Raw genomic sequence first — 21,388 nt, 5'->3', positions numbered from 1 at the left:
AATAGACATTTAAGAGGCTGGTGAGATGGGCAGACACATAGCAGATGAAATTCAACGCAAAAAAGTGCGAGGTGATAGATTTTGGTCGGAAGAATGTGGAAAAACACTACATGCTAAATGGTACAACAGAGCAATCTGGGGGTGTTTGTGCACAAATCTTTGAAGGCGACAGGATAGGTTAACAAAACAAATTTAAAAAAAGACAGACTTGCATTTATATAGCGCCTTTCATGACTACCGGACATCTCAAAGCATTTTACAGCCAAAGAACAACTTTTTGAAGTGTATGCACTGCTGTAATGAGAAAATGCAGCAGCCAATTTACACACAGCAAGCTCCCACAAATAGCGATGTGATAACGACCAGCTAATGTGATTTTTAATGACATTGATTGAGGGTTAAATATTGGCCAAGACACCAGGGAGAACTCCTCTGCTCTTTAAAATAGTGGCTATGGGATGTTTCACATCCACCCGAGGGGCAGACGGGGCCTCAGTTTACATCCCTCCTCCCTCAGTACTGCGCTAGAACGTCAGCCTTGATCTTTGAGTTCAAGTCCTGGACTGTGATTTGAACCCAGAAAACCTCTGACTCAGAGGCAAGTGTGCTACCAACAGCTGACACACATATGGAATCCAGGGCTTTATAAATCGAGGCATAGAGTACAAAATATAGAAAGACATGTTAAACCTATAGAAGACACTAGTTGACCCCAGCTGGACTATTGTGTCCAATTCTGGGCACCACAAGGGCATGAAGGCTTTGGAGAGGATGCAGAATGGTTCCAGGATGAGGGATTAGTTATGTGAATAGCCTGGAGAAGCTGGGGGTTGTTCTCCTTAAAGCAGAGAAGGAGAAGAGATTGCGTAGGGGTGTTTAAAACCATGAAGGTTTTGTAAATAAACAGAAACTGTTTCCAACTGCTGAAATTGGTAACCAGAGGGCACAGATTTAAGGTGATTGGCTCAAGAACCAGAAGCAACACGAGGGAAAACCTTTTTGCGTAACGAGTGGTTCGGATTTGAAATAAACTACCTGATAGGGTGATGGAGACAGATTCAATCGTAGCCTTCAGAAGATTGGCAGGATATGGGCAAAGAGCTGGGGAGCGGGACTAATTGGACTGCTTTTCTAAAGAGCCTGCACAAACTTGATGGGCTGAATGGCCCCCTTCTGTGCCATACTATTCTATGGAATGTGAGCATAAACAGTACAATATACTGTAAAATGGTTCTGTCGCTCTCACAAATAGTCATGGACCCAGATTGAAGTTGCAATTATTTTAATAAGGATTTTATAAAATAGCCAGCATTTTGAACAGAATTGCTTTGCACTGACCTTCAGATCAGATACTTTTGTGGTTATATGTTTGCCAACAAGCAGCAGAAGATGCAACTGGAATAGACTGCAGGCGCGGTCGATGGGTGCACCTCCTTCGCTATCTTTCACCGCCACCCTAATGGTGTTACGCACCCCCTGGCCTGGAGCTCTGGTGTTGGTTGCAGCCATTGTTTGCTTGAAGCTTTCCTGGGACAGGTACTAAAACCCCAAGCAACAGGAAAACAACAACTAAGGTAGATCTCCACTCCCAAAGAGCGAAATGCCATAAAAACGGTGCTGAAACCAACAACCCCCCACCTCAAAAAAACCCAGAAAATACCCCCACAAAAACAGCACCTGCAGGATCAAAGCCCACTGATCATGGTCTCTCCCCCTGCCAGGGAGCAGGTGAGAGTTATAAGAACCTGCTCCAGTTGACCAGTTTGTGCTGGGAATCCCAAGGTTGTGGGATTAAAGTTAAAGGTTTTGGGAAGGAAGCCTCCTTAAGCTGCGTTCAGGTAATGTTTCCTTCACTTTTGTTGTGTGCCTAGTGTCAGGGGGCTGCAGTACCACCCCTTTATCACTTCTGTGGAGCATATTGGAGTGTAAAAGTTTTCTTTCCTTGCCTCCAATTGTGCAGGAACTCCCTCCATCAAACTAAAATCTCTTCATACTCTACCCGCCTGGGAAATCTGGCTTCCCTCTAACTTTAAAATGGAAAGGAACTGTTGGGGTGGGTGTCAAGATTCCTGTTAATACAGTATTTGAAGCCTATTGCAAGCTAGAAGGAGCATTTGGTGAAATGTAAAACTTTCCTGTCTCAGTTTAGCAAGGGTTAAACACCCAGAATTAAGTACAGCTCAGTTGGTTTGTACCAAGGGCAGCGTAACTCAATAGCAAAAAAAATGGCAGATCGCCGACAGATTAATAGATACTTTGGCTGTTTCCTTTAAATGGAGAGAGAGAATTTCACAAATGTTTTCATTTGAAGAGAATTTGAAGTTTTATAACTTTGTCCAAAGTGATATAATTAGAACGTTGTCCTTTTGCCCCTGGAAGCCGAGTACTGAATCCATCCTCTGGAGTTGTAAAGGTCCTGAATGAGATGTTTGAGCACTCAATCTATTGCATCTGAATCTATAGCACCTGAATCTACAGCACCAAGCCACGGTGATAGAGAAGGTACTCTAACTTTCAACACAAGTCTAAGGTGTTTTTTTTTTGGCCAAACTACAGGGACTGCAAAGATATCTATCTCATTTTGCTTTGACCCATATTGATAAGTTTCAGGGACAATACACCAAGATTAGTCTCTAACTGTGTGATAGGAAAGAGAATGGACACTTGTTGGAGTCAGTTGAAGACTGAGTCATTGCTTCAAGGCTGAATGAGCAGCATCAATAAACCTTTGTTCAGTGCTAGTTAAGTAATGTCAGCATGGCTACATTACAAGCACTTGGACTTGCAATAAGTAGGTTGCATGTTCAGGCCCTACTCCTGGATTTGGGCACTTAATCAAGGCTAAAAGTGCTATGCTACCTTGTATTGTAGGCAATTACTGCCTTTTGGAGAAGACGGTGCAGTGGTTAGCACTGCAGCCTCACAGCTCCAGTGACCCGGGTTCAGTTCTGGGTACTGCCTGTGCGGAGTTTGCAAATTCTCCCTGTGACCACGTGAGTTTCCTCCCACAGCCAAAATCTGCAGGTTGATAGGTAAATTGGCCATTGTAAATTTCCCCTAGTGTAGGTAGGTGGTATGAGAATGGTGGATATGCGGTAGGGAATATGGGATTAGTGTAGGATTAGTATAAATGGGTGGTTGTTGGTCAGCACAGACTCGGTGGGCCAAAGGGCCTGTTTCAGTGCTGTATCTCTATGACAAGTAGCCTAATTAATGCTGTGAAAGTACCGTTTCATTCCTTGTTGTATGATCACTGAAACATTTATTTCCAAGTTTCAAGATGCTGGGTATTATCATACTTTACAATATTAACTTCCATCTTGGTCACACAATATGGGACACTCTTCCTATTCTGGGAATCTCCCTCCCTGCCCCTAATTAAGTTTTAGTTTTAGTTTAGTTTTAGTTTAGAGATACAGCACTGAAACAGGCCCTTCGGCCCGAGTCTGTGCCGACCATCAACCACCCATTTATACTAATCCTACACTAATCCCATATTCCTACCACATCCCCACCCTGTCCCTATATTTCCCTACCACCTACCTATACTAGGGGCAATTGCTAATGGCCAATTTACCTATCAACCTGCAAGTCTTTGGCTTGTGGGAGGAAACCGGAGCACCTGGAGGAAACCCACGCAGACACAGGGAGAACTTGCAAACTCCACACAGGCAGTACCCAGAATTGAACCCGGGTCACTGCAGCGGTGATGCTGTGGTGCTACCCACTGCGCCACTGTGCCGCCCTAGTGTATCCCGTCAAAGTGTATACCCAAACACAAGCCACAGAGCTGGAAAGTCCCAGGTCAAACCTCTGCCTGGGGTTAAGGCTTTATCTACCTTCAGAAATGTAGCAAGGCTGCATAATTAACCAACCAATTACTGATCAACGATAAAGAGGGAAGGTTTATTTGGCCTGAAAGGCTGTTCTTTGAGCTCATATATCAAAATAACATTAATGCATTGAAGTTCAGGTTTCAAAAGGACTACATACATCAGGGGAAGCAAAATAAATACGAGGAAGGAAAGGAAAAGGAAATTATGCTGATTTGGTGAGATGAAGAGGGATGGGAGGAGATTCATGTGGAGTATAAAAACAGCAGCATATACTGTTTCTGTGTTGTAAAGTCTATGTAATATACCAACATGCTTTTCAATATTACCTCATTTTTGATTCATACAAAGTATATTAAAATCAACTCCGGGCTTCAGATAGAACCGAGTGCCCCATTCCCAATTATAATCTGGATGGACACATCGGAGATAAAGGCAGATCAGACTAGGTTGCAACAGAGCTACAGTCAAATAAATGGATTTGCATGGGAATAGCAAGCCACCATTTAGACTAGCAGAGGGCCAAGCTTTACTTCTTTTCATCTTCAAGAGCAGATTGAGAAGATAAGAAGAGAAAAACTAGCCACAACAGTAGTTATTTTTAATACCTTGAACATATCCCATTCTGTGCAGATCACAATAGCATGGGCATTCTTACAAGCCTCGTAAGGGTCCAAAGAGACTGTGACCAAACGTGACACTACAAGAAAGAAAAGAACTTGCATTAAGAAGCTGCATTTCTATAGCAGTCTAAGGTGAAGTCACTATGGTAACATAGGGTAACTCAGTAGTCAATTTGTACACAGCAAGATCCCATAAACAGCAGTGTGATAATGACCAGATAACATATTTTAGTGATGTTGGTTGAGAGATAAATATTGGCTAGGGCACTAGCGTAAACTCTTCATCAAAATAGTGGCTGTGGGATCTTTTACTTTGACCTGAAAGCAGGTGGGGCCTTGGGTTAACATCTCATCTGAAAGACAGCATCTCCAGCAGTGCAGCACTCACTTAGTACTGCACTGGAGTATCAGCCAAGATTACATGCTCATGTCTCCAAGCAGTAGGCTGTGGGTTCAAGACCCATTCCAGAGGCAAAAATGAGCCACTTAGATGTTGCTTTTCACTACCTCAGGACATCCTAAGCATATTACAACCAATGAAGTATAGCCAAGAATGTTTGTGTAGATACAGCTGGATTAATTAAAAAGCTAAATAAATATTGGTGCAATTGCCTTCCTGTGGCCCATTAGATGAACACCCCCCCCCCACCCCACCACCCCCCAAGACCAATTCTTGCAAACATGGTTCTCGGTGGGCAGAGTAAAACAGCTGTCCCTTCCCGGACTTTTTAAAAGCACCCTCGCCCAAAAACAATTCACCCAAAACAAAAGTGCTCAGTAGCAAGATAGAGGCACAAAAGCAAGTCTCAGAATCATACAGCACAGAAGGTGGTCATTCAGCCCATCCTGCTTTGCTGGCTCTTTGAAATAACTATCCAATTAGTCCTACTGTCCTGCTTCTACCTCATAGCCTGCACAAAAATTTCTTTAAGTATTTATCCAATTCCCTCAAATTGAGCTTTTCTTCCTGCAGAGTGAACACTTGGAATGAATTGGTAGGCATAATTTAATAAACAGTGCAATACAGGGACCAAGATGAACCCAATGACCTTCCTCATCCATAGCTTGTCTGGTCAAAAATTCTCAAACTCTTGCATCATCTTGACTACATACCCCTGTCGGGATCATCATCGCAAACACTGGTGTGAGACAGGTCTTGAATAATTTGCTCCTTCTTCACTTTTGGATCAAAGATGTGCAGTCTGGCTCCCTCATCCAGGAGATATTTGGATATGTAGATACTGGAAGACTCCCTGCAACAAAAAGCAAACATAAAACAGGAGGCCAGTTGGTTCAGAGACCCAACAATGTGGTTAAAGGGTTAATGCACTTCATTGAATCATACAGCACCGAAGATGGCCATTTGGCCCATCGTGGCTGTGCTAGTTTTTTGAAGGACTGATCCAATTAGTCCCGCTCCCCTGCTCTTTCCCCATTGTCTTGCAATTTTTTTCCTTTTCAAGTATTTATCTAATTCCCTTTTGAAATTGGATAATTATCTGCAGAGCTACAGGGAAAAGGTAGGGGAATGGGATTAGCTGAGTAGCTCTTAGAGATCCGACACAAACATGGGCCGAATGGCCTCCTTCTGTGTTGTTACCATTCTGTGATTCCATGAAAATTACAATTGAATCTGCTTCCACACCCTTTCAGGCAGTGTGTTCCAGATCATCACAACTCACTACATAAATTATCATTCCTAGGCCCCCCACTGCCCCCCAACACTCCCCGCACCCCCACAGTGCTTTTGCCAATTAGCTTAAATCTGTGTCCTCAGGTTACTGACCCTCCTGTCACTGGAAACGTTTTTCTCCTTATCTACTCTATCAAAACCCTTCAAGATTTTGAACACCTCTTTCAAGTGTCCCCTTAACTTTCTCTACTCCGAGGGGATCAATCCCAGCTTCTCAATTTCCTAACTTACTAGGGAAGATTTACCTTGTTTACAAAATGAAACAGAAAATGTTACTTGTCAAACCCATTAAAAAGTCAAATTTTCCTCCATTCCTGCAATGAATGGATTCTGGTGAAATATTTGACCTTAATAGAAGGAAAACTATGGGAATACTTTTCACACCAAGAACTTTTCTGATGTATATTGAAAAAAAAACAACCAGCTCACTGATATCTTTAAGGGAAGGAACTCTGCTGTCCTTTCCTAGTCTGGCCCAAATGTGTCTCCTGACACACAGCAATGTAACTGGTCTCTGAAATGGCCTTGCAAACCACTCGGTTGAATTCAAGATGACAATTCACCACCACCTTCTCAAGGGCAACTAGGGATGGGCAACAAATACTGACCTTGTCAGCGACACCCCACATCCCATGAATTATTAAATAAAAAGGTCCTGCACCAATGTGGTTGACTCTTAACTCAAGTGGCCCAGCAAGCCACTCCGTTGTATCAAATTAAATGCTGACAGTGTCAGTGATGCCCACATCCTGAGAACAACAAAAGAAATACTGATCTCCAGTGATGTTGCTGGTTTAAAATGTTACCACAATGTTGCGGAGGTGCAGTCAGGTTAAACTTGCTTATCCACTTAAGGCTACTAATTAGGCTCTGCTATAATTAGGCCCTACCCAAGATCGAGAGGCTAATTAAAGCTACCGAGATAGTTTTTCTTGATAGATTGGCAGCAGCTTCTTGTGAATTCACTCCGCATCGCCACGGGCAACAAGCAACCAGCAGGAAATGACTGGCTTTTATTTTGCAAATGCTTTAATTTTAAAAAATTCAATGTGGGAAATGAGATATCCACTTCTGGATTCGAGACAACTGGGAGTATTTTCTTTGTGGTGAGACGCTGGGCTGTGGAGGAGCAAAGGGATTTAGGTGTCCAGGCTCACAGATCATGAGAGGTTAGCGCTGAGTACAAAAAGGCTAATGGAATGTTGGCCTTAATCTCAGAATACAAACGTGAGGAAGTGATGCTTCAGTTGTACAACTGTATTTGGTCAGACCCCATCTGGAGTGACTGCGTTCAGTTTTGGCCATTGTACTTCAAGGAGGAGATGCTGTCCTTGGAGGGGATGCAGCGCAGATTTATCAGAATGATGCAGGGGCTGAAATGATCACATTATGAGGACAGGTTGCAAAACTTGTATTCCCTCGAGTTTAGAAGGTTGAGGGCTGTTCTGATTGAGGTACTTAGATAATAAAGAGATTCGACAGCGTAGGTACAGAAAAACTATTTCCACTAGTGGAGAAATCCAGCCCAAGGGGGGAGAATCTTTGAAACTGGATTTAGGCCATTTAAGAGTGAAAGCAGGAAGCACTTTTTCACACAAAGGTTAGTGAAAATCAGAAACTGTCCCCGAAAAGGCTGTTGATACCAGGGGTCAACTGAAGCTTTCAAAGCTGAGATCGATAGATTTTTGTTGGATAAGGGTATCGGGATATGTAGAACTAAGGTAGGTAAACGGCACTGAGGTATCAATCAACATGATGTAATTGAACAGCACAGCAGGCCAGAAGAGGCTGAATGCCCTCCTCCTGCTCCTCTGAAATTTGCATAATTGCCTCTGGGATATCCGTCAGTGTCAAAACAAATAAATTGCTTGCTCTGGTGAATGCCCCAGTTAACAGAGAAAGACAAAATCTCCAGGTGTTGCCAAGTTTTCCCATGCATCTAGCTGTAAAAGTGAGAAGGTAGGTCAGTGCACAGCCGTGACCTTTTGAACAAAGCACGAATGTTACAGCAATTTACCTCGTGTCGCCAGTGTCCTTCTTGAAGGCAAATCCCAACAATCCAATCTTCTTATCGGTGACGGTATTGAAAAGGCAGCCAATTACCCGCGCTGCAAACCTTCGCCGTTGGTAATCGTTAATCTCAATCACCTGGTAACAAAAATCACATAAAATGTACAGGAATTGGCTATTCAGTCCAACTGAACCACCCCAGTGTTTATGCTGCAGACAAGCCTCCCTCCCACCCCTACCTCATCTCACCCTATCAACATATCTGTCTATTCCTGTCTCCTTCATGTGTTTCTCTAGCTTCTCCTGAAATGCAAACATGTTGTTCAACTCAACTACTCCTTGTGATAGCGAATTCCACACTCTTAACCACTCTCTGGGTAAAGAGGTTTCTCTATAAATAAATTCCTATTGGATTTATAGGTGACTATCATATTTATAGCCCCTAATTTTGGTCTCCTTGCTCCGACTCCCTGAAAAACTAGAAAGAAAGCACAGGCTGATTTCACATCTTAAGATGGTTTTCCAAATGGATGGCAAGTGAAATGTCAGGCTTAGAATTCACAAACAGGCCCGTTCAATCCCACCAGCTCAAATGACAGCAGGATCATGGCTTTCAGTTAAAAGAAATAGGATCAGGAGTAGACCATGCAGCTCCTCGAGCCTGCTCCGCCATTCAATACGATCATGGCTGATCTTCTGCATCAACTCCACTTTCCTGCCTTCTCCCCATATCTCTTGATTCCGAGAGATCAAAAATCCATCGCTGTCTGTCTTGAACAGACTCAACATTAGAGCATCCACAGCCCACTCAGGTAGTCAATTCCAAAGATTCACAACCTTGGTGAAGAAATTCCTCATCACCTCAGTCCTAAATTTTGTCCCCTTATCCTGAGGCTGTGCCAGTGTTCTAGATTCCCAGCCAATGGAAACACCCTCTGTGTCTACCCCGACAAGCCCCTTAAGAATCTTGTCTTTTTCAATGAGATCACCTCTCATTCTTCCAACCTCCAGAGAATACAGACCCAATTTACTCAGCCTATCAATGCAGTTCCATTACTGTAATGACTTTTTCCATTGATAGACATTTCAATTCATTCAATCTTCGAAAGCTGAAGAGCAATTTGGTTCTACAAGCTCAATTTAGTAAAATCAAGAAGGGATTAAATGTGTTGTGCATGGGTTGCTCATATTTGATTCGCAGCACCCTAACAAAGTTCTATTACCTGATAAAAGAAACCTACAATTTGATTTTAATTAATGCCTTAATGTAGAAAAGGACTCCAAGTATTTTCTGTAAAAACAGCGCAGCAAATGGAACTCAGATACAACAGAATAAGCGTGAAGTAGGAGTGGGATCATAGCTCGAGTTTTATATCTTGTTTTACCGACGAAGGAATTTCATTGAAAGCCTTGGCAACATTTTCAAATTAGTTTGAGATGCAAGCATCGATGGCAAGGCCAGAATTTATTGCCCATCACTAATTGCCCTTGAGAAGGTGCTGGTGAACTGCCTTCTTGAACTGATGCAGTCCATGTGGTGTAGATACACCCACAGTGCTGTTAGGAAGGGAGTTCCAGGACTTGGACCAAGTGACAGTGAAGGAACAGCGATATAGTTCCAAGTCAGGATTGTGTGTGGTTTGGAGGGGAACTTGCAGGTGGTGGTGTTCCCATGCATCTGCTGCCCTTGTCCTTCTAGGTGATAAAGATTGTGGGTTTGGAAGGTGCTGTCCCAAAAAAGCCTTGGCGAGTTCTGCAGTGCATCTCGTCAATGGTACTGTCACGAAAACATGCTAGGTCGAATGACGATTTTTTTTTTTAATCCACTGGCTGGAAACTTGAATATTAAACTTAAATACGAATCACTCAAACCTTACAAGCTTCAAACTCTGCCTGCTGACCGTGAGCACCAAGGCCTATTCCCTGCTGCAGACCCTAGTGTTCATTGGTGTAATTGATCTGTGTTTAATTATTTAAGCCTGAGGGGGAGCTACTAAGAGTAGAGAAGTTTCCAGAAAGAACATAGAGACCCCCTTGAAGAAAATCATCCACATTGTTGCCTCCCAGAAAACCACCAAATCAGTTTCCAAATGTTCAAACCAGAAGCCTCAGGACCAAAGGAAAGTCGCATGACCACTGAATTCAGCCTGAAGCCAGCCGAGTCACCAACCTCCAAGGACTGTATACTCCTTTTATTTCTCTGGAGTTTAATGCGACCAATCTATCCTTCCCGACTCTGTAACCTATTTTTGTGTGCACACGTGTGAAAGTTGCACGTATTTTATTATTTTACTTAGAACGGTTCAAGTATAATAAAGCTAGCCTCTCTCTTTGTTAAACTCAAGAAAACCTGTCCGACTGGTTCTTTTTATATCATGGCGTGTTAATAGTTAAACACTTACTGAAGTAGCAAGTATATCCACTTCAAAAAGGAATAAACCTGTGGTCAAACAAGAGGAGTGAAAAGAGGGGAGCCTTCAACCCCCTCCTCACCTGATCATAACAGTACACACTGCTGCCACTGTGTGCCAGTGGTGGAGGGAATGAATGTTTAAGGTGGTGGATGGCATGCCGATGAAGTGGGCTACTTTGTCCTGGACGGTGTCGAGCTTCTTGAGTGTTGTTGGAGCTGCACTCATCCAGGCAATTGGAGAGTATTCCATCACACTCCCGACTTGTACCTTGTAGATGGTGGACAGTTTGGGGAGTCAGGTGGTCAGTTACCCACTGCAGAATTCCCAGCCTCTGATCTGCTTTTGCGGCTGCAGTATTTATATGGCTGGTCCAGTTAAGTTTCTAATCAATGGTAACCCACAGAATGTTGTTGGTGGAGAATTCAGTGACGGAAATGCCATTAAATGTCAAGGAGAGATGGTTAGACTTAATAACTAACAGACAGGACCTTGGGAGGGGTGGAGACACATTTTTTTTTAAAAATGACTTATGTTTGAAAATTTCCAGTCTGTTCAAAATAAAATGACCAGAACCAGACAGATCACAATCTCACTTATATTAAGGTCATACAAGAATATAGAGTCAGAGAGCCATGCATCTATTAAACTGAGACAATGCCCTGTCTGTGTATCTAATAGATGTTAATAATTCTATTGCACTACTTTAAAAGCCATGCCCTGGACCATATTTCCCTCTCAACTAATACTATAAACACAAAAAAAGGAAACTAACTGGTCATTCATCTCATTGATTGTGGGATCTTGCTGTGTGCTAAATGGCTGCTACAGTCACTGCACTTCAAACAAATTGCATTTTTTTTTATTTTTTTAAAAGATTTGCTATTGGGATGTGGGTGACTGGCAACGATGACATTTATCGCCCATCCTTTGTTGCCCTGAAAATGCAGTGGGGCACCTTCTCCTTGGTGATGAGAGTGATGCTCCCCACAGTGATGTTAAGTTGGGAATTCCTGGATACTGACCCAGTGACAATGAAGGAACAACTGATACGTATCCAAGTCAGGATGGCCATGACTTGGAGGGGAACCTGGGAGGCGATGGTGTTCCCCCTGAAAGTGGCAGCACAGATAGACAGGGTGGTGAAGAAGGCGTATGGCATGCTTGCCTTCATCGGCCGAGGCATTGAGTACAAGAGTTGGGACGTCATGTTACAGTTGTACATAACATTGGATAGGCTGCATTTGGAGTACTGTGTGCAGTTCTGGTCACCGCACTACAGGTAAGATGTAATTAAGCGAGAGAGGGTGCAGAAAAGATTCACATTGATGTTGCCTGGTTTGGAGGGCTTGAGTTATAAAGAGAGATTGGAGCGAAGGAGGCTGAGAGGGGACATGATAGAGGTATATAAAATTATGAGAGGCATAGATAGGGTAGGTAGCCAGAGTCTGTTTCCCATGGTAAGGGTGACTAAAACTAGAGGGCATAGATCTAAGGTGAGAGGGAGGAGGTTTAAAAGGGGATCAAAGGGGTAAATTTTTCACACAAAGAATAGTGGGTATCTGGAATGAGCTGCCTGAGGAGGTGGTGGAGGCAGGAACAGTAGCGACATTTAAGAGGCATCTGGACAGGTACTTGAATGAGCAAGGCATAGAGGGATATGGAATTAATGCAGGCTGGTGGGATTAGTATAGATAGGCATTATGGTCGGCATGGAGGCGGTGGGCCGAAGGGCCTGTTTCTGTGCTGTATGACTATGACTACAAGAAATGCTGCGTGTGGCGATGCTGATGTGATAAGGTGATGGAGAAATGCTCACGTCTGAGTCGAACTGCCTTCTTTGGAAACCTTCCAACTGTAGTTGTTGTGACCCAAGTCAGCAAATTCTCACCTGTTGCCAGTACCTGGCCACTTCTGGCAGGTTGAGAGCCTCACAAAGATACACCAGATTGAGAACATCCTTCTGAAAGCAACTGCCTCCGAAGCCTGCAATGGAAAAGATACAAGTCTGAAGGAAGAGTGACAGAATAAAATTCACTAATAGAAAGGAAACCAAAAATAAATCAATGGGAAGGAACATGTGTGATTCAATACAAGTAACGAAGTGGTGGAGAAAATAATGGGACTTAGGATAGATAAATTTGGGGCGGCACAGTGGTTAGCACCGCAGCCTCACAGCTCCAGCGACCCAGGTTCAATTCTGGGTACTGCCTGTGCGGAGTTTGCAAGTTCTCCCTGTGTCTGCGTGGGTTTCCTCCGGGTGCTCCGGTTTCCTCCCACATGCCAAAGACTTGCAGGTTGATAGGTAAATTGGCCATTAGCAATTGCCCCTAGTATAGGTAGGTGGTAGGGAAATATAGGGACAGGTGGGGATGTGGTAGGAATATGGGATTAGTGTAGGATTAGTATAAATGGGTGGTTGATGGTCGGCACAGACTCAGTGGGCCGAAGGGCCTGTTTCAGTGCTGTATCTCTAAACTAAACTAAATCTCCAGGACCTGATGTTTTCCACCCTAAGGTGTCAAAAGTAGGTGAGGAAATAGCAGAAACATTCATCATAATCTTTTCAAGCTCTCGAGTCAAGAATCCTGCCATTAGATTGTAAATGTTCTAATGTCAATACATTATTTTTAAGAAGGGTAGTGGTGAAGGGGGGATGCGGGTGGAGAGAAGAGAAACCAGGGAACCACATGCATGTCAGTTTAATGTCAATTGTGGGGAAACTACTAGGATGTCATTAGGAATTGAGTGTCTAAGCAATTGAACAGATACGAGCTGATCAGACACAACATGGTTTTGTTAAAGACAAGTCACGTCTGACTAATCTGGTTGAATTTTTTGAGGTGATCACTGATAAGGTAGATAAGGGAGTGTCTATGGATGTCACCTAGATGGACTTACAGAAGACATTCAATAAGGTTCCACACAAGAAATTATTAGCAAAGTAAGTCCAATTATTTTCTCCTTTACCTTTTGACTTGGGTTGGAAATTGGTTGGGGAGATAGGAGACAGAACTTCGGGCGTAAAGGGTAGACACACAGATTGGCAGCATCTGACTATGGTGTTCCCCAGTGATCTGCTCCTTCGCCTCAACTTTTCACCATATTTATTAATAACTTGGATGAAGGAATCAAGAGTCATATATCCAAGTTTGAAGATGGCACTAAGTTAGGAGAGACAGTAAGTAGAGAAGATGGAAGCAGGAAGTTACAAAGGGACATAAACAGATTAAGGTGAGCAGGAACAACTATGTCAGATGGAATTCAATCTGGGGCAACTCTGAGCACATCCACTGTGGACTCAAGAAAGATAAATCAGAGTGTTCAATAAATGGTGAGAGACTAGAATTGTAAGTTCAAGTATACAAGAGTATTAAAAGTCAGTAGACAGATACAAAAATGAATGACAGTATTAGCCATTGCACTGCGGGTAGCACTGTTGCCTCTCAGCCAGAAAGTTGTGGGTTCAAGTCCCATTCCAGCACCTTGGGCATGATTCCCAAAGGAGAGAAAGGGAATTCACCCCCGTGTCCTGGGCTAATATCTATTCCTCAATCAACCCAAGAAAAAAAAAATTATCTAGTCATTATCTCAGTACTGTCCCAAGGAGCTTGCTGTGCATAAATTGGCTCAGTGTTTCCTACAACAGTGACAACACTTTAAAAGTATATTGTGAATCATTTTGGGACATCCCGAGGTCGTGAAAGGTGCTATATAAATGCAAGTCAGTATTTCTTGTCCTTTTCCAATCAAGGCAGCAAATGACATTTTGGCCTTTATCGCAAAGGGGCTGGAATACAAAGGAGAGGAAACGACGCTTCAGTTACAGCCTTGCTCACATCCTAACTGAAGTACTGGATTCAGTTTTGGGTATTGAACATACTTTTCAGCTTACCATTTTATCAGAAAATGCACAAAAAGGTTAAAGTTCATATGAACAGGAGTATCGAGATAACAGACCAATGGCATCTTAACAAGCCACTACCATCAGTTTGACTCAATTAGGGAGGAGCAATTAAAGCTGTGCTAGACCAGTGGTGCCCAATTTATTAGCCACACATGGATGTCAAGGGATATAGAGGATTGGATAAGGAAAAAAAAAGCAGCGTATGGCAGATTCAGAGGGCTGAAAACAGCGGAGGCCCTAGAGGAGTATAGAAAGTGTAGGGGAGTACTTAAAAAAGTAATTAGGAGAGCGAAGGGGGGCATGAAAAATCACTGGCAGACAAGATAAAGGAAAATCCCAAGGCATTTTATATGTATGTTAGGGGCAAGAGGATAACCAGGGAAAAAGTGGGGTCCATTAGGGATCATAGAGGCAATCTGTGTGATGAACCGGAGGACATAGGTGAGGTTTTGAACGATTACTTTTCATTTGTGTTCACTATGGAGAAGGATGATGCAGGTGTAGTGATCAGAAAAGGGATTGTGATATACTTGATCAAATTAGCATTGAAAAGGAGGAAGTATTAGATGTTTTAGCAGGTTTGAAGGTGGATAAATCCCCAGGCCCAGATGAGATGTATCCCAGGCTGTTATGTGAGGCAAGGGAGGAGATAGCGGGGGCTCTGACACAAATTTTCAGATCCTCTCTGGACACAGGAGAGGTACCAGAGGACTGGAGGACAGTGAATGTGGTACCATTATTTAAGAAGGGTAGCAGGGATAAACCAAGTAATTACAGGCCGGTGAGTCTAACATCAGTGGTAGGGAAATTATTGGAAAAAATTCTGAGACAGGATTAATCCCCACTTGGAGAAGCAGGGATTAATCAGGGATAGTCAGCATGGCTTTGTCAGGGGGAGATCGTGTCTAACAAATTTGATTGAATTTTTCGAGGAGGTGACTAGAGGTATAGATGAGGGTAAAGCAGTTGATGTAGTCTACATGGACTTCAGTAAGGCTTTTGATAAGGTCCCGCATGGGAGATTGGTTAAGGAAGTAAAGGCCCATGGGATGCAGGGCAATTTGGCAAATTGGATTCAAAATTGGCTTAGTGGCAGGAGGCAGAGTGTGATGGTGGAGGGTTGTTTCTGCGAGTGGAAGCCTGTGACCAGTGGTGTACCGTAGGGATCGGTGCAGGGACCCTTGCTGTTTCTGGTGTACATTAATGACTTAGACGTGAACATAGGAGGTATGATCAGTAAGTTCGCAGATAACATGAAAATTGGCGGTGTTGTAAATAGTGAGGAGGATAGCCTTAGATTACAGGACGATATAGATGGGCTGGTAAGATGGGCGGAGCAGTGGCAAATGGAGTTTAATCCTGAGAACTGTGAGGTGATGCACTTTGGGAGGACTAACAAAGCAATGGATTATACAATGGATGGTAGGACCCTAGGGAGTAGAGAGAGTCAGAGAGACCTTGGGGTGCTTGTCCATAGATCACTGAAGGAAGCAGCACAGGTAGATAAGGTGGTTAGGAAGGCTTACGCAATACTTGCCTTTATTAGCCGAGGTATAGAATATAAGAGTAGAGGGGTTATGATGGAGCTGTATAAAACGCTGGTTAGGCCACAGTTGGAGTACTGTGTACAGTTCTGGTCACCACACTATAGGAAGGATGTGATTGCAATGGAGAGGGTGCAGAGGAGATTCACCAGGATGTCGCCTGGGCTGGAGCACTTCAGTTATGAAGACCGACTAGATAGGCTGGAGTTGTTTTCCTTGGAACGGAAAAGGCTGAGAGGGGACCTGATTGAGGTGTACAAAATTATGAGGGGCATTGATAGGATAGATAGGAAGAAACTTTTTCCCTTAGCGGAGGGGTCAATAACTAGGGGGCATAGATTTAAGGTAAGGGGCAGGAGGGTTCGAAGGGAGTTGAGGTGGAATTTTTTCACCCAGAGGGTGGTTGGAATCTGGAACACACTGCCTGAAGGAGTGGTAGAGGCAGGGACACTTATGACATTCAAGAAATATTTAGATGAGCACTTGAAACACCATAACATACAAAGTTATGGGCCAAGTGCGGGGAAATGGGATTAGTTAGGACAGGTGCTTGATGGTCGGCATAGGCTCATTGGGCCGAAGGGCCTGTTTCTGTGCTGTAAGACATGTGCCTGATGGGAAATCCAGATGTGGCTGACTGTATTTATAGTTATTACAGCACAGAAGGCAGCCATTTGGCCCATCGAGTCCATGCCAGCTCTCCTAGAGCAATCCATTCAGTCCCACTCCTCCGCCCTATCCTTGTAACCCTCAAATGACCATCCAATTCCCTTTTGAAATCATTCATCGTCTCCGCATCCACCCTCGTAGGCGAGTTCCAGGTCACCACTACCCACCGTGCAACAAAGCTCCTCCTCACATCCCCCCTGCATCTCTTGCTAAAAACCTTAAACCTGTGTCTCCTAGTCTCTGTGCCAACAGCTCATGGCAACAAGCCCTCTTTATCCACCCCATCTAAACCTGTCACAATCCCGTACACCTCCATCAAATCTCCCCCTAACATCCCCCCCCCCCCCAAGGAGAACAACCACAACTCCTCCCCACCCCCACCCACCCCAGCCCTGTAGACAAAATCCCCCATCCCTAGAACCATTTTGGTGAATCTCTTCTGCCTCTTTTTCTTTTTGCAAAATCACCTTAAATCAGTGCCCTCTGCTTTTTGACCCTTCTGCCAATGGGAACAGTTTCTCTCTATCCCTCATCGTTTTGAGCACCTCTATCAATTCTCCTGCCAACCTTCTCTTCTCTAAGGAGAACAGCCCCAGTTTCTCCAATCTACCACCCAACTGCAGTCCCTCATCTCTGGAAACAGTCTCGTCAATCTTTTCTAAACTGTCTCTAATGTCTTCACATCCTTCCCAAAGTGCAGTGCCCAGAACTGGACACAATGCTCCATTTGAGGCTGATCCAGTATTTTATAAAGGCTCATTATAACTTCCTTGCTTTTGTCCTTTATGCCTCTATTTATAAAAAAGATGAAATATTAAGGGGTTTAGCATCTTTGAAAGCAGATCAATCACCAAGCTCAGGTATAAAGTATCGAAGGCTATTAAGAGAAGCAAAGGAAGAAATAGCGAAGGCTCTGGCCATCATTTTCCAATCCTCTCTGGCTACAAGTATTGTGCTTGAGGACCGCTAACTTTGTCTTCTTTGGCCTCCTTATCTCGAGAGACAATGGGTAAGCGCCTGGAGGTGGTCAGTGGTGTGTGGAGCAGTGCCTGGAGTGGCTATAAAGGCCAATTCTAGAGTGACAGACTCTTCCACAGGTGCTGCAGAGAAATTTGTTTGTCGGGGCTGTTACACAGTTGGCTCTCCCCTTGCGCCTCTGTCTTTTTTCCTGCCAACTACTAAGTCTCTTCGACTCGCCACACTTGAGCCCCGTCTTTATGGCTGCCCGCCAGCTCTGGCGAACGCTGGCAACTGACTCCCATGACTTGTGATCAATGTCACAGGATTTCATGTCGCGTTTGCAGACGTCTTTAAAGCGGAGACATGGACGGCCGGTGGGTCTGATACCAGTGGCGAGCTCGCTGTACAATGTGTCTTTGGGGATCCTGCCATCTTCCATGCGGCTCACATGGCCAAGCCATCTCAAGCGTCGCTGACTCAGTAGTGTGTATAAGCTGGGGATGTTGGCCGCCTCGAGGACTTCTGTGTTGGAGATACGGTCCTGCCACCTGATGCCAAGTATTCTCCGGAGGCAGCGAAGATGGAATGAATTGAGACGTCGCTCTTGGCTGACATACGTTGTCCAGGCCTCGCTGCCATACAGCAAGGTACTGAGGACACAGGCCTGATACACTCGGACTTTTGTGTTCCGAGTCAGTGCGCCATTTTCCCCACTCTCTCTTGGCCAGTCTGGACATAGCAGTGGAAGCCTTTCCCATGCGCTTGTTGATTTCTGCATCTAGAGACAGGTTACTGGTGATAGTTGAGCCTAGGTAGGTGAACTCTTGAACCACTTCCGGAGCGTGGTCACCAATATTGATGGATGGAGCATTTCTGACATCCTGCCCCATGATGTTCCGTTTTCTTGAGGCTGATGGTTAGGCCAAATTCATTGCAGGCAGCTGCAAACCTGTCGATGAGACTCTGCAGACACTCTTCAGTGTGAGATGTTAAAGCAGCATCGTCAGCAAAGAGGAGTTCCCTGATGAGAACTTTCCATAGTTTGGACTTCGCTCTTAGACGGGCAAGGTTGAACAACCTGCCCCCTGATCTTGTGTGGAGGAAAATTCCTTCTTCAGAGGACTTGAACGCATGTGAAAGCAGCAGGGAGAAGAAAATCCCAAAAAGTGTGGGTGTGAGAACACAGCCCTGTTTTACACCACTCAGGATAGGAAAGGGGTCTGATGAGGAGCCACCATGTTGAATTGTGCCTTTCATATTGTCATGGAATGAGGTGATGATACTTAGTAGCTTTGGTGGACATCCGATCTTTTCTAGTAGTCTGAAGAGACCACGTCTGCTGACTGTTGTACTGTTGCACTTTGTACTGTTATTTAAAAAGGGAGAAAGGGATGGACAAAAATTTTGAGGGACAGTATTAATCATCATTTAGAAAGGCGCAGATTAATCAAGCACAGTCAGCCTGGAATTATTAAGGAAGATCGCATCAGACTAACTTGATTGAATTTTTTCAGTGGTTGACATGGAGGATTGATGAGGGTAGCAGCTCACCATCACCTTCAAGGGCAAGTAGAGATGGGCAAAATATGCTGGTCTTGTCAGCAACGCCCAAGATCCCGTGAATGAATTTAATACAGTGTCAGCTCCTGCACACATACAGTACATAGCGAGTCCAAGGGCATGAGTCACTGTCTGGTACTGTGCGTCTCAGTGCCTCCATATCTCTGTCATGTTTAAAGCACTGTTACATTAGTGAGGAGTCAAGACATTGTTGTTGGTCATGTAATCCTATCTTAATACTCCCCTTTGCACATCATATGCATGCGAATGTCAACCTCTGTGCATTTGTTGGTAAAAATGGCAAGACAAAAAAAAGTGTGCATGTGTTTTTTTTTAAGATTGTAACTTTCTTCTACTTCTTCAGTTACTGAATGGTGTTTTTTTTTTAAAAAAACATTGTTCACTCATGAGGTGTGGGTGTCGATGACAAGCCCAGTATTTATTGACAGTCCCTAATTGCCCTTGAGAAGGTGGTGATGAGCTGCATTTTTAAACCACTGCAGTCCATGTGGTGATGTTACACCTGCAATGCTGTTTAGGTCTGAATAGTTTTAAGTAGCAGTTTTGATACAACTGAGTTGCACTGGCTGGAGACGTACCTAGCGCAAGGAATATGGTTGTGATTGTTGGAGGTCATTGCAGTAAAACTGAGTGGTTTGCTAGGCCATTTCAGAGAACAGTTAAGAATCAACCACATTGTTGTGGATGTGGAGTCACATTTAGTCCAGACTGGGTAAGGACAGCAGATATTACCTTTTTCTTCCATATTTAGTTAATCATCTGAATTTACATTCCCCAACTACCATGGTGGGATTTGAACTTGTGTCTCCAGATTATTAGTCCAGACCTCTGGATTACTAGTCCAGTAAAAAACTAGTTGCATAGTGGTTAAGGAACTGCACACACTAAATACATTTACCTGTATTGGGCTAAGGCATTTCCACTAGAATGTGTCCACGTGGTTTAAACAGTGTCACTGTAGCCACACCTGTAGCTTGTCAGCCATTTCTATTGGACAGCAAAGCTTTAATGTGCATTAAAAAAATCAACCACAATGAGAAACTGGACTTATATTTAGGTCTAGAATAGATGGGGCTGCCTCCCCTGAAGAGCAAACTGAACCAGTCTTCTTTTTACAAGGGCAGCAGCTTTTGTGGCCTTTTTCTGGTGCCAGCCCACATATTTCATAACTTGTGGCTTCTGAATCTACCACAAGCAGCTCTGGGCTGAGCCTCCCCTTCCATAACCATCACACTACCATACGCCCATCTCCATCTCAGCTCAGAATAACCCCATTTACAGCATCATTTAGTATGCAAGACTATTTCCTTCAAACATCCAATATCTCTTCTTTCATAATTTCAGCAAGGCCTCAACAGCATGCTGGAATCAAAGATGGCAAACAATGTTAAATTGATTATCTGGTTCCATATTTAACTTCGGCTCAGTGGGTAGCACACACCCTTCCGAGTTAGAGGTCAAGGGCTCAATTCCTACTCTGGAAAACTTGTATACATAATCTAGGCTGACACTCCAGTGCAGTACTGAGGGAGTACTACACTTTAGGAGATGCCGTCTTTTGGATGAGACGTTAAACTCAGGCCCTGTCTGCCTTCTTACATTGAAATAGTGCCATGAAATCTTATGTCAAAGAAAACAAAGGGACTTCTCCCCAGTGCCCTGGCCAATATTCGTCCCTTAACCAACATCATTAAAAAACAAATTCTATTCATTTATTTGATGGCTGCTTATGGAGCCTTTCTACACACAAACTGTTGTCACTTTTCAGACATCACAGCAGTGACCTGGATTTAAAAGTACATTATTGGCTGTGAAGCACTTTGAGGCATCCTGAGCTCATGAAAAATAAAGCAATATAAATGTGAGTTTGTTCTTTCAAACTTATAGAGTCACTGGAGAAGGTGCAAAAATACAAGCAGGTATAGTGATCAGGAAGACTCTTTTCTCGAGAAAAGAGAAGGCTGAGGGGGTGACCTGACAGAGGTCTTTGACAGGATAGACATGTAGATGTTTGCACTTGTGGGGGCGGGGAGTGGGGGGGGGGGGGGGGGGGTGCAGGAGTAGAGTCCAGAATGAGGGGACCACAAATATAAAGCAGTCACTAATAAATCCAATAGGGAATTCAGGAGAAAATTCTTTACCCAGAGTGATTTGAAT

The 21,388-nt window shown here is 43.9% G+C and overlaps 1 protein-coding gene across 2 annotated transcripts in view; it reads right to left on the bottom strand.

Moving 5' to 3' along the window:
- Positions 1-21,388, bottom strand: part of LOC137376069 (UDP-glucose 6-dehydrogenase-like) — a 62,772-nt gene that overhangs the window by 11,041 nt on the left and 30,343 nt on the right. For both annotated transcript variants that reach the window (XM_068044079.1, XM_068044078.1), the window contains exons 7-10: positions 12,462-12,556; positions 8,167-8,297; positions 5,570-5,709; positions 4,442-4,533 (exon numbers count right to left, since the gene is read on the bottom strand). In XM_068044079.1, the coding sequence (XP_067900180.1) occupies positions 4,442-4,533; positions 5,570-5,709; positions 8,167-8,297; positions 12,462-12,556 (458 nt within the window). The remainder of the gene's footprint in view (positions 1-4,441; positions 4,534-5,569; positions 5,710-8,166; positions 8,298-12,461; positions 12,557-21,388) is intronic.

This window comes from Heterodontus francisci, chromosome 12, assembly GCF_036365525.1.
Source record: "Heterodontus francisci isolate sHetFra1 chromosome 12, sHetFra1.hap1, whole genome shotgun sequence".
NCBI classification, from domain to species: Eukaryota; Metazoa; Chordata; class Chondrichthyes; order Heterodontiformes; family Heterodontidae; genus Heterodontus; species Heterodontus francisci.
Note: the sequence above shows the minus strand (reverse complement) of the source record. Positions and strands in the feature narration are given on the sequence as shown.